The sequence below is a fragment of the Rhinopithecus roxellana genome, chromosome 7 (assembly GCF_007565055.1).
Source record: "Rhinopithecus roxellana isolate Shanxi Qingling chromosome 7, ASM756505v1, whole genome shotgun sequence".
In the NCBI taxonomy this organism is placed as follows: Eukaryota; Metazoa; Chordata; class Mammalia; order Primates; family Cercopithecidae; genus Rhinopithecus; species Rhinopithecus roxellana.
Genome location: NC_044555.1, coordinates 33,048,923 through 33,060,947, shown reverse-complemented (window position 1 = coordinate 33,060,947; position 12,025 = coordinate 33,048,923). Strand labels below are relative to the sequence as shown.

The window sequence follows — 12,025 nt, the reverse complement described above, 5'->3', positions numbered from 1 at the left end:
TGAAATTAAAAGACACACGTCTAAATCCCAAGATGTTGGAAGAACCCAAGGATGCTCTGGTTCTGACAAAGCAGGTGCAAACCGTTGCTCAGGTTCAGCCACCTGGGCCCACCACACAACAAGCAATGGCACCGCAGCCCCTAAGCCAGGGCACCAGCACCAACACGCAGGGCTCTCACCGTGGGTGGTGGACTCTGCTTCCACGTCTCCTGGGCACAGGAAGCCTCTCTTCGAAGTCATGGCCCTGCCTCGCTGGTCTGGATGCTGGTCCCGCTGCAGGGCTCAAACAGTGACTGGGCTGTGTTCTCTGGTGCCCTCCCTCCCCCGTTCCCAGTCTCCACAGCGTAGAGCTTCCCTCAATAAACCCGGATCCCCTGCTGGGGGAGATTTCAAGGTAGTCAGCTCAGATCTAATGAGAAACAAACCAATACTGAGGAACAAACCTGAATTCTACACCCATTTTCCATTCCTACATATATTTATTTGGTACTGATGATGAGGAACCCCGTCAGAAATTCCTGCAAGGGAGAATACTACTCGGCTGTTAGGGGTATTGCAATATTTACATACATGTAGCTTACCACATACATAAATGATTACACAAACAGTACAGCGGTGAACCACCAAGTTCTCATTCCACATCCCTTTCCCACACTGCGTTTAGCTGCCCGTTCTTGAAACTGGATCTCAGGGCAGCACACTGCATTTCAACAGGCCTAGTGCTGCTTCTCAGAGGCAGTCAACTCAATGGTGCAAAAGCACAGGACAGCGACAAGGCATTCACACTACACAGACATGTGATCTCTTACTGACAGCAGGAAGGGAAGAGAGATGGAGATCCCGGGTGGGAAAGCAACAACATGCATCACGGGAGCCACGTGAGATGCGGCGAGGACCGCTGGTATGCAGCGTCCCTTGCCAAGGAATGCCTCACAGCCATCCAAGAATGACAGGCACAAAAGATGAGGACTTCCTGGGGTCGGTCAAGCATCATGCTGGGAGGATTCCCACGTGTCCTGGCACACAGGTCCTGGCACTCATCCGACCACAGCTTGGTGTTTGGTCCCCAAAATGGGCCCACACCCAGGCGCTGCCAACACGGCAGTCCCTTTGGGTCTCCATCCCATGTGGGTGCACGTCTCAGTTCTCCTCTAACCACTGCTTCAGCAGCCTCTGAAACATTATTTTGCTCTCCTGCTGCCTCTCTCGCTGGCGCTTCTCCTCTGTCTCCTGTGGTTGGAGTGCTGCTTCGGGCAGAGGCCCGGGCTGGTTGGTGCCTAGGCTGAGGGTCAAGCCACTGAGGCCCTGCACCAGCGTCTCCCAGGAGGAGGGTTGTGGGGCCCTGTTACTCTCCCCAGGGATCCCAGAAAGATTTGGCCTGTGGCTCTGGCAGTATCGACATTCACATCGGAATCGATTCTGACCTCGGTCACCTAACGGGGAGACTCTGGCTTCCCTCCCAACAGCATAGGGGGCCATGTGATCGCGGTGTCTCCTCCTCACGTGCCGCAGGAACGCTTTCTTCCTCTGAAGGAACTCCAGCCTCTCCCACTGCCGCTCTTCCAGCGTCTTCTCCTCTCTGTACCGCTGGTGGAGCAGCCCCTCTGGGAGAGGCACGGCCTGGCTGGGGCCAGGACCGGGGCTCAGGTTACTGAGGCCCATCATCGGCTGTTCTGAGTAAGAAGGCTGAGAGGACGCTGGATCTTCCTCGGAAGTCTCTGCAGCTGTCATCAGGGAAGATTTGGAAGGTGATGCTGGATTCCGTTTCTGGAGTGGATCCATGGAGGTCTGGTCCCAGCTGGAAGCCCCGCCAGGCCCTTGGGTCCAGAAAAGGAGGTGAAGCTGGAGGTTCTCAGACACGAAGAAGGTAGCGAGGAATGTGTGCGGGCAGAACCCAGACTGCAACACAAGGTGATAAGACCAGAAGAAAACACATGATTATTCATCTTACTCAACCTCTCTGTCCCTCCACTTCCTGTGTGTAGAATGGAGATTATACAGAGACCCTGTCCTAGGCTTCTTCTGAGGATGACGTGAGATCATACATGTCACCAGCTTAGAATATTAATGCCACCTAATAAAGGATTTAGAAATGATACCAACTAATGCACCCACATGACACGGAGTGCAAAAGGCTGCGATGCAGTTCGACGATGCCAATTCCCTGCTGACATTTTCCAACCCCTTCCCAAGCATCATTTGTAGAATAATCAAGGCGTGACTCACAGATGCTCTGCCCATGAGCGTTCATTTTTCATCCATTCACAAGGGAGACTTTTACTCAACTGTAAGCGTTTGCACCATGGGGACACACCCTTTTGTATGTTCACCTTCCCGACCACTGGGTTTGCATCTAGTCAAAAGGGCTGCTCACGCCTATGGAAATCGTTTCCAAATTCCGAGTGTGGATAAGAATTTATTTTACTAAATAACAGAAGCAAAAACCCCCAGGAGACTTCAAAGAGAAAAACACATAGATGAATTCAATTAATCCAAAAGCTGGTTCTTTGAAGTGATCAATGAAATTGATACACCCGTGGCAGGACTGGCTGGGAAAAAAGAGGGCAAAGAAACAAGTTACCAATTATCAGGAATGCAAGAAGAGATTGCACTCCAGACACAGAAAACATAAAAGGGTCAATATGGTAAGAACACACACGACTCTACAGATTCATATTCCACAGGTCAGAGGAAATGTAGCACATACTTGAAAACCACAAGCTACGGAAACTCACCCAGGATGGATTTCAAACACTGGACTGTGTGCACAGTCCTGTATGTTTTAAAGAAGTCGAATTCACAAGCAAACACATTTGCAAAAAGATCTCTGGGCCGCAACAGTTTCACTGGCCAATTCTACCAAACGTTTAATGAACAAATATCACCAACTTACACAACTTCTTCTAGGAAACAAAGCAGAGGCAATGTGCCCCACTGATTTTATGAGGCCAGCACCGCAGGGATACCAAGAAAAGGACAGACCAGTATTCTTTCCTAATACAGGCACCAAAGTATTCAACAAAACTTAGTAATTGGAATTCAGCAGTATGTGAGAAGAATAATAAGCCACCATCAAGTGGGTTTTATCGCAGGAATGCAAGGGTTGTTCTTCCCACACCTGAAAATCAATCAATGTAATCCACAGATTGAGAGATCAGATGAAGAACAAAAATGACAGGATCACATCAAGCTATGCAGAAAAACCATTCAATACGATTCCAAGTCCACTGGTGATATAAAAGCTGTAGCACACCAGGAACACAAGACAACTTCTTCAACCTGAAAAAGGGTGTGTACAGTCAAACCTACAACTAACAAGCCATTTAATGGTCAACGACTGGATGCTTTCTGCCCAAGGATACGAACCAGGCGAGGACGTCCACTCTCACCACAGCTATTCAACGTCACGCTGGAGGCCTAGTCAGTGCTATAATGCCAGAAGAGTCATGGCACACATCGGAGAAAGCAAGAAACCAAAGTACTCCTTTTCATATATCCTGTGATCGTCTACATGAAACAACCAATGAATCTCCTCCAGACTCTCAGAGCTAATAAGAGCTTAGTGCTCATTAATGAGAGCTTAGCAGCGATACAGGAGAGAAACTCAACACACAGAAAACAATCCTACGAGTAACTGGAAACCTAAATTTAAGAAATAATACTGTTTTACAAAAGCTACAAACACAGTGAAATGGTTATGTATAGAGCGAAATACATGGAAGGGGTCTGCATGCCCAAAACTATTATACGGTAATGAAGAAATCAAAGAAGATTTAGTTAAATGGAGAGAAACAATGTGTTCCCATATTGAAAGACCCCAAAAGGTTAAAGTCCATTGTCCCCAATTTCATCTGTAGAATGAATGCAGTCCCTGCCTATCAGAATCCTTGAGGGACATTTGCATGTATAAACAAGCAGATTCTACAATTCACGTAGAATATTTGATGTTTCAAAAAGCAGAAGGGATTTAGAGAGATCATATTATCAGATTTTCAGATTTGCTCTAAAGCTGTAATAATCGAGATTGCTGGCTTACAGGGGTAGACGAGTAGATCCATGGAATAAAACAGAGTCCATGAATCAATCCATCCATAGAAATGTGTCCAGTAAGTTTTGACATGGGTGTGAGAGGGAATCCAATGGAGAAGGGATAAGCTTTTCAATGCATGAGGTGGCCTATCCTTATGCAAAAAGATGCACCTCAACCTCAACCTTTACATGCAATTAAGGAAAAAGGGTTCAGAGACCTACAAACCGAAGTTCAATACTAAGACTTTTGGGAGAAACCGCAGGAAGACATCTTTGTGAGGGGAGGCTAGGACATGACCTCGGATGCATGATCCATGGAAAGGAAAGATGGATGAATAGGAGTTTGGCAAAATGTAAAACTCTGGCTCTGGCCGGGCGTGGTGGCTCCTGCCTGTAATCCCAACACTTCGGGAGGCCAAGCTGGGCAGGTCACTTGAGTTCAGTTGTTCGAGACCAGCCTGGCCAACATGGTGAAACCCCGTCTCTACCAAAAAATACAAAAATTAGCTGGCGTGGTGGCACATGCCTGTAGTCCCCAGCTACTGGGGAGGCTGAGGCAGGAGAATTGCTCGACCCAGGAGGCAGAGGTTGCAGTGAGCCGAGATCGAGCCACTGCCCTCCAGTCTGGGCGACACAGTGAGCCCCTGTCTCTAGATAAATAGAATAGAATAGAATACAACACAACACAACTTTGGCTGTGTAACAGCCAGTGTGTTCAGAGAATGAAAATCGAAGTTGCACCACTAGGAGGAAATGTTTGAGAATCACCAACCTGACAGATCTTATATCCAAAATACATGGCGCATTTTCAAAACTCCACAATAAGAAAATCAACACCCCACTAGAAAATGGGGGAAAAACTTGAACGGGAGCACAAGAAACTATATTTAACATCCTTCAGCATTAGGGGAATGCAAATCAACACCGTGAAGACTGGCAAGGCCAAGCAAGGAGAACATGTTGGGCGACTGCAACTCTCACACTTTGCAACTGGGAGGGCGAAATGGCACAGCAACTTTGAGAAGGAGTTTGGCAGTTTCTTGTAAGTCAAACAGATGTTTACCATAGGACCCAGCCATCCCACTCCTTGGTATCTACCCTAGAGAACCTAGAGAAATGAAAACTTAGGTTCACAGAAAAGCCTGCACTGAATTGCAAAAGCAGCTCGATGCAAAACTGCCCCACACTGGAGTGAGGAAAATGTCATTCAGTAGAAGGATGGCTGAACACCTGTGGTCTTCCACACAGCGAAACTGCTTTCGTGAAAAAAGAACAGCCTATGACAGAGGCATCTGACACTCATCCAAGATGTTCGTTGGGCCAAAAGAAGGAAGCCCGCCTCACAAGGCCACAAACTGTTTGGTGTCATTGACATAACACTCTCCCCAAGACAAACCTAGAGGGAAGGAAATAGATCACATTACACCAGGGATGATGGATGAAGAAGGGGTAACCGCAGTGGGGCAGTTCCTGGGAGCATCCTGGGGTGATGGGGCTGTTCTGGATCCTGACTGTGGTGGTGGTGGCGACAAGAATGTATGCCTGTGTCAAAGCTCACAGAACTGTACTCCTGAGGGAAAAAAGTCAATCTTGCTGCAGGTTAAGTGAAAAAACCCAATGGCATATTTTGCAATAAGGGTATCTCTCTGTCTTGTTTTGATAAATGCATCTTGGATGAATGCAACCAAAAATTGACATTAAATGCTAAATGGAAACTTTAGATCAGCCTTCCAGGCTCTATTCGTTTGACAAATGTGGAAACCAAGAATTCACCAGTTTTCTTCAGAGGATACTGGTCCTCTGAATGTTTACTCACCAAATCGTGGCTATCAGCACACACTGCGGTAAGAAAGACAGAACCATATCAGAAACAGTTCGAATATGTACTGAACACACACACACATACTCACAAACACACCCCTCTCAGTTTGGTATTGTTAGTATGAAAAACAAAAACCTACTTCACAGGTGAGGATGACAATTTTCTCAAGGTTATATGATTGCCATGGAGAGAACTGGGTTGGAAGCCTGTCTAGAATCAGAGCTAGTGTCCCTAACCACTACACTCTATTGGGCCCTCAAAAAACATTCCCACAATGTCACCAGATCAAGAAGTCTCTTTCAGCTGTGAGTAAAGAAAAATCCCTCATCAGTCAGGCCTGATCAGAAAGGCAACTCACCACCTCAGCAGGTAGAACGGGATGACGATGGACAGTTGGGGACTGCAATGGCTCCTGGCAAGACTTTTACCTCTAATTCACCCTGCAGGACTCAGCTGAGATAGCATTTCCCCCAGGAGGCCTTCTTCAAGCTCCTAAAATGCCCTGTATTTCCCCTGTCCCAGCCCCAATCCCACTCAGCTGTCAACAGATGGTTATTTCTCTGTCAACCCACTAGCCCAGGGGCTGAGAGAAGCCGGGGACTTTGTCTTGTTCACCCATCATAGAGCCTTGAGCCCAGTGGATATTTACAAATATCAAATGCAACAAGGAGGATGTGGGGCATTTAGTTCAGTTTAATGACACAGATTTCATTTAATAATCCCAATTAAACATGGAAGTTTTTCTAGAAATGGCAAAATCCTACAGCAAAATTACTAAGATCCGTGCAAGGTCGCTGGGTGCTGAAAACTATGCTCCTAGTCTCATGCCATGTCACAGCAAAGGAATCTAACTCCTAGCCATGCAACGCCACACAGATTGAGGAAAGAGTCTGTCCTACACATGGCTTGCAGACGTTCTATATTTTTTATGTCTACACAGATTATCTCTATCCTACTGGGCCTGGAGTGGAGGAGATACAATTTTTAGCAGCTTTGTAACAAAAGAAGAGGTAGTCAGTAAAGTCAGCAATGCCCACTTTTAAGAAAGAAAGAAGAAACTGAAGACAGCAGTGAAGCGTGGTGCTGGTATCAGGGGTCTCCCAGCAGCTGAGTATATAGAGAAGCAGCGGGAGCACAACCAGGAGTCGAGAGAGGGGTACAGGGGAGGGACCAAGAGGAGTGGCCAGAGCAGCAAGGGGAAGACAAGGAGCAAGATGGCTCTGGCGAGAATGGAGCTTACCTAGACTCACCCAAGGCAGTCAGGTCGCTGGGTTCACAAGGTCGATACTGTGGGTGTAGGCCGAGTGACTGTTACACCTTTCACCTATAAAGAAAATAACCTCACTGGCCAGGTCACATTCCCCCAGGTATTTACTGAGGGTCCCCTCCATTCAGCAGTGCCTTCAGTGAATTATCAAATGCAGCCCCATCCCAAGGACACATCTCAGTCTCAGGAATAAAATACTGTCCAAGGAGCCAGGAATGGTGGCTCACGCCTCTAATCCAAGCACTTTTGGAGGCTGAGGCGGGAGGATTGTTTGAGCCCACGAGTTTGAGACCAGCCTGAACAACAGGGCAAGATCACCGTCTCCACAAAGTTTAAAAAAATTTAGCCAGGCATGATGCTGCACACCTGGGGTACCAGCTACTGGGGAGGCTGAGGTGGGACGATCACTTGAACTCAGGAGGTTGAGGCCAGTACAATCCAGCCTGGGTGACAGGTGAGACCATCCACCAAAACAAAATAAAAGGACAACTATGGCAGGCATGAGACAGGGGTACTTCTGACACCATAGCCCAGGTGGTCAGGAACAGCTTCTCCCAGGGCATGCTATGATATACAGTATTATCCCCAGTTGCAGATGAGGTAACAGGATCAGAGAGGTTAAGCAACTCACTCAAGGTCACACATCTAGGGAGTGGTAGTGACCATTTCTCAGTGAGGTCTGCTGAAATACAAAAGTCACTTCACTGTTTGTGATACCAATCTCTCTTTATATTGTCACCCATTTTAATTTGCATTAACTGACATATACTTACCTGCGGCTCTCCTTAGTTTCATATTCTCATAAGCGGCTAAACACGGTATAGATTTCATTTTAGCACATCAGGCCCTTCCCTTAAAGAACCTAAGTTTCCCCTGCCAGGCACGATTGCCCAGCCCAGAACTGAATACTTATCTCAAATTAATCTTCCAACCACACACTAAGGGAAGGAAATGGATTACTGCCATGTAGAGATTTAATTTGGGTATTTCACAAATTCTGAACTACGATTTGAAATGTAACCACTGTCCAACCAGAAACAGTAAAAACAGTGCTTCCCTATGAAAAGTATTCACGGGAAATTTTATTAAATGCCAAAGCATTCCAGGTTAAGACACACTGCCCGTTTTACAGGGAGTTGTTGAGATTCTGCTCCTAAGAATACAGTAGTCCTTTCTCTCTCCACTGCTAGTGCCCTGATAAGCTCAGCAAGCAAGGCCATTCGCTTTTCCTTTTGCGAGCAAACACACCAAATTACCCTCACACCCACGCACAAATCCAACGCACCCAACAGGGATACGTCAGTAGAGGGAAATGGTATTGGAGATGCAGATGGAAATCTGTGGCTACTCAGAGCACCACATTTCTGATGGCTCAGAGGGTTACCGCCCAGGGTCGCCTGTACTCCAGCAAGGTGGACGGCGGAGAGGCCCTCCTTCTCCAAACATGAGACCCTGCAGCTTGTGCGGCTACTGGACACAAATGGCCCGGACCATTCATTGCGCACGAATGCAGCAATCACAGCGCCCATTAAATGCACGTCTACTCATATGTCACATCATGACCGTCTCTCTGTCACACGTCCGAGAAAGGGTTTGTTGGACCGTTTGTTTCAATAGGGGCAATGTAGTCCTCCTTGAAAACCCTCCAGTCACTGTGTCTCCTGCTGTGTGGTGGGAGAGGAGGTGGGGAGGAGGTGATGCCAAGGACACGGTGATTTCTGAACCCGTTGAACACTGATCCTAGCCCAAGTGTATCCCGGCCGGCTACGAATGCCCGGGGCGTCTCGGGATCCTCTTTCTCCGCTGAAAAAAGCCACCCCCAAGCAGGGAAAGAGAACGACGCCACCCCTAGAGTGCGCGACCGCCATTCCCATACTGGGGAGATATGGACGACGGGGAAAACCACCCGCTTCCTCCGAAAGCCCCGCTGCCGGCCGGCCCAACCCAGGGATTCGAGTCCCAAGACACCCCAGCCTGTGCTAGGGACAGCCTCGGTCTCGGCCTCTCGCTCTGTCTCTCTGAAAGTCTCTCTCCCACCCCCGACCCCGCTCTCAGTCTTTCCCGCGCGCTCGCTCGCTCTGCGTCTTTCTCGGGCTCTCTCACGCGCGTTCTCGCTCCGGGGCTGGTTCCCGCCGTCCAGGCGCCAGCGCGACGCCTCGTTTCCTCTGCCCTGGAAACGCAGCGCGGCCGGCTCGGAATTGAAGGGTTAAGACAACCGGGAGGAGCCGCCCACCGGCAGGCTAGACTGGCCACAGCGCGGAAGCTGGCCTCGGTGGGGTTGAGCTGGCGTCACAGGGATGCGACGGTGGCCAGAAACTGGACCTTCGATTGGCTGCCGCGAGCCGCCCGGGAGCTGGGAGAAGGAGCGAATGGGTATCTATGTGAGAGCGGCTGGGTGTTGTGTCGCGAATCACTCCGCCCAGCTCGGCTGCGACAGGAGAAGGCGTGCAGGCCGCCCTTTCCGGAGGTGTGCCGCGGCGTTCCTGCAGCGACCCTCTCGGGAGCGTGTCTCGTGAACTGGACGAATGCTTCCGGAGGCTATGGGAGAGACTCCAGGAAGCGGACGTGACTTCATGGGCAGGCGACGAGGCAACTGGGCTGGAGGCATGGGAGGAGGCCGATTTCTCCTATGATTGGCTGGGAGGTTTGCGCTAGGGTGCGCCTCTGAGAACAGACACCTGCTGTTTCATTTTCATTATTTACTGTTTTTGCATGAGCGGTACATGCATCCTTTAAAGACAAAAACCAAACAATTCAAGACATTGAAATCATTCCGGATACCGCGGTAGGGAGAGCGCCCCAGAAGTGGAAATCACACTGTCGCAGTAAGCGTGGAGCGAGGTTGGGGGCGGGAGGTGTGTGTCTTTTACTTTCATAGGAAGAAGTAGACCGGTTTTAGTGGGGAGATTTATGGGGCAGAGGCTGTTTTTGTAATCAGCGGAAGTCTCAGCCAGCTGAACAGGGAATGTTTCTCTCTGTGCCTAGCTACTTTCAGGAGGACAGACCTCCCGTCTAAGTGAATCATTCCTGAGAAAAAAGAACAAGGAGTGGTTGGGTCAGCGATCTGGAAGTCATGGCACAGAGTGGACAGACGGCATCCCTTACATAAGTCCCATGGATAATACTGGTCCTTTGTGGTCAACGATTTCCCAGAACACGAAAGTGTGCAGATATTTCTTTACCGTGGCATTTGTCAGGAGTCAAGCGACATGCAGCAATGTTTGTCCTAGCAGATACATGGATAGTAGATTGCTTTTTAACCCTGGAAGAAGACGCCCTGTGAACAGTTTATAGTTTTCAAAAAGTAATGTTTTTGTGGTTTAAGTGAAGGAAGGAAGCATGAACCATTATCCCAGAATATTATAATCATTTCATTTTACAAATTAAGTAACTGGCCTCAGAGAGGTTAAGTAACCTTCCTAAAGTCACAGAAGATGTTTAAAAAATGGTAGAGTCTCGATTTAAATCCAGGTGTCTGTGACTTCATCCCCTTCGTGCTGTGCAGCCATACACTGTCATTTCCAAATCCACCTCTCCCTGAATCTATAGATTTCCTGTGCCAACTGACAACCCCACAGGCCCGTTGCACTCACCTCCTCCCCTCCAGCATCCTAGGCAGTTGGAGACGACTTCCCAGAGAAGAGTGTGTTAGAGAACCTGGGTCCCAAAGGCCCTACCCCAGCCCCTGGAAGGAGAGGTGGGCTTCAAGAGGAAGATTAGAGGATTTGAAGGGAGAGGTATGTTTGTCTGAGGGACAGGCTGATAGGCCAATGTGGCACATACGTGATAATAAACACCAGTTACTTTGAATTTATGTTTTTTTTTTTTTTTTTTTTTTTAGTATTGGCAATACATGCTGAATGGTGGTGATACCCAAAGCAGATAGATAAAAATCAAGCCACTGTATGGGCAAGTTGAGACATTCCCATTTTACCTGGGAGGACCTGACAAGAAAATACCACTCTGCGGTATAAAAGAACTGTCTCCTAGACTCAACAAATGAAACAAATTAGTCATTTTTTCTAATTATTCTTATTCTCCTATTACAGATGAGGCACGGTAGGCACAAAGAGATTAGATCATCTCCTATTACAGATGAGGCACGGTAGGCACAAAGTCATTCAAGTTATAAGTTGCTGAGTCCCATAGCAAGTACTACTCAGCATGTCCCAAAGTGAACCCACCCATCCCCATTCTCGGCATGCCTGCCCCTCCTCCTGTGCTGCCGGACTCAGTGACAGGCACCATGTTCCACCCAGCAGCTTGGGCCAAAGATCTTGAAAGCCATCGTTGATTGCTGCCTGTCTCGCACCACCCCCACAGTGACTAAGCCTGGCCAGTTCGACCTCCCGGGTTTTTCTAAGTGAGATCTTTTTTTTTTTTTTTTTTTAAACTTAAAAAAAAAATATTTATTGTACTTAAAGTTCTGGGATACACTTGCAGAATGTGCAGGTTTGTTACATAGGTATACTTGTGCCATGGTATTTTGCTGCACCCATCAACCCATCATGTAGGTTTTAAGCCCCACATGCATTAGGTATTTGTCATAATGCTCTTGCTCCTCTTGCCCCCCCACCCCCGATAGGCCCTGCTGTGTGATGTTCCCCTCCCTGTGTCCATGTGTTCTCATTGTTTACCTCCCACTTATGAGTGAGAACATGTGGTGTTTGATTTTCTGTTCCTGTGTTAGTTTGCTGAGAATGAACATGAACTCATTCTTTTTTATGGCTGCATAGTATTCCATGGTGTATATGTGCCACATTTTCTTTATCCAGTCTATCATTGATGGACATTTGGGTTGGTTCCCAGTCTTTGCTATTATAAATAGTGCTGCAGTAAACATACGTGTGCGTGTGTCATTATAGGAGAATGATTTATAATCCTTTGGGTATATACCACCAACAAGT

The 12,025-nt window shown here is 48.0% G+C and overlaps 1 protein-coding gene across 4 annotated transcripts; it reads right to left on the bottom strand.

Annotated features, from left to right (window-relative positions):
* Positions 1-459: 459 nt before the first annotated feature.
* On the bottom strand, positions 460-8,517 carry LOC104657064 (protein FAM156A/FAM156B). 4 transcript variants are annotated; one of them, XM_010356793.2, is made up of 3 exons: positions 8,404-8,517; positions 7,092-7,175; positions 460-1,899 (listed from the first exon to the last, which is right to left on the bottom strand). In XM_010356793.2, the coding sequence occupies exon 3, from the start codon at positions 1,780-1,782 to the stop codon at positions 1,141-1,143; it is 642 nt and encodes a 213-aa protein (XP_010355095.1). In that variant the 5' UTR covers positions 1,783-1,899; positions 7,092-7,175; positions 8,404-8,517; the 3' UTR covers positions 460-1,140. The 4 variants fall into 4 exon arrangements, with proteins under 4 accessions (XP_010355095.1, XP_030789910.1, XP_010355093.1 ...); XM_030934050.1 differs by lacking the exon at positions 8,404-8,517 and adding an exon at positions 7,892-8,401 and having other exon boundaries at positions 7,102-7,175; XM_010356791.2 differs by lacking the exon at positions 8,404-8,517 and adding an exon at positions 7,892-7,964.
* Positions 8,518-12,025: the final 3,508 nt, after the last annotated feature.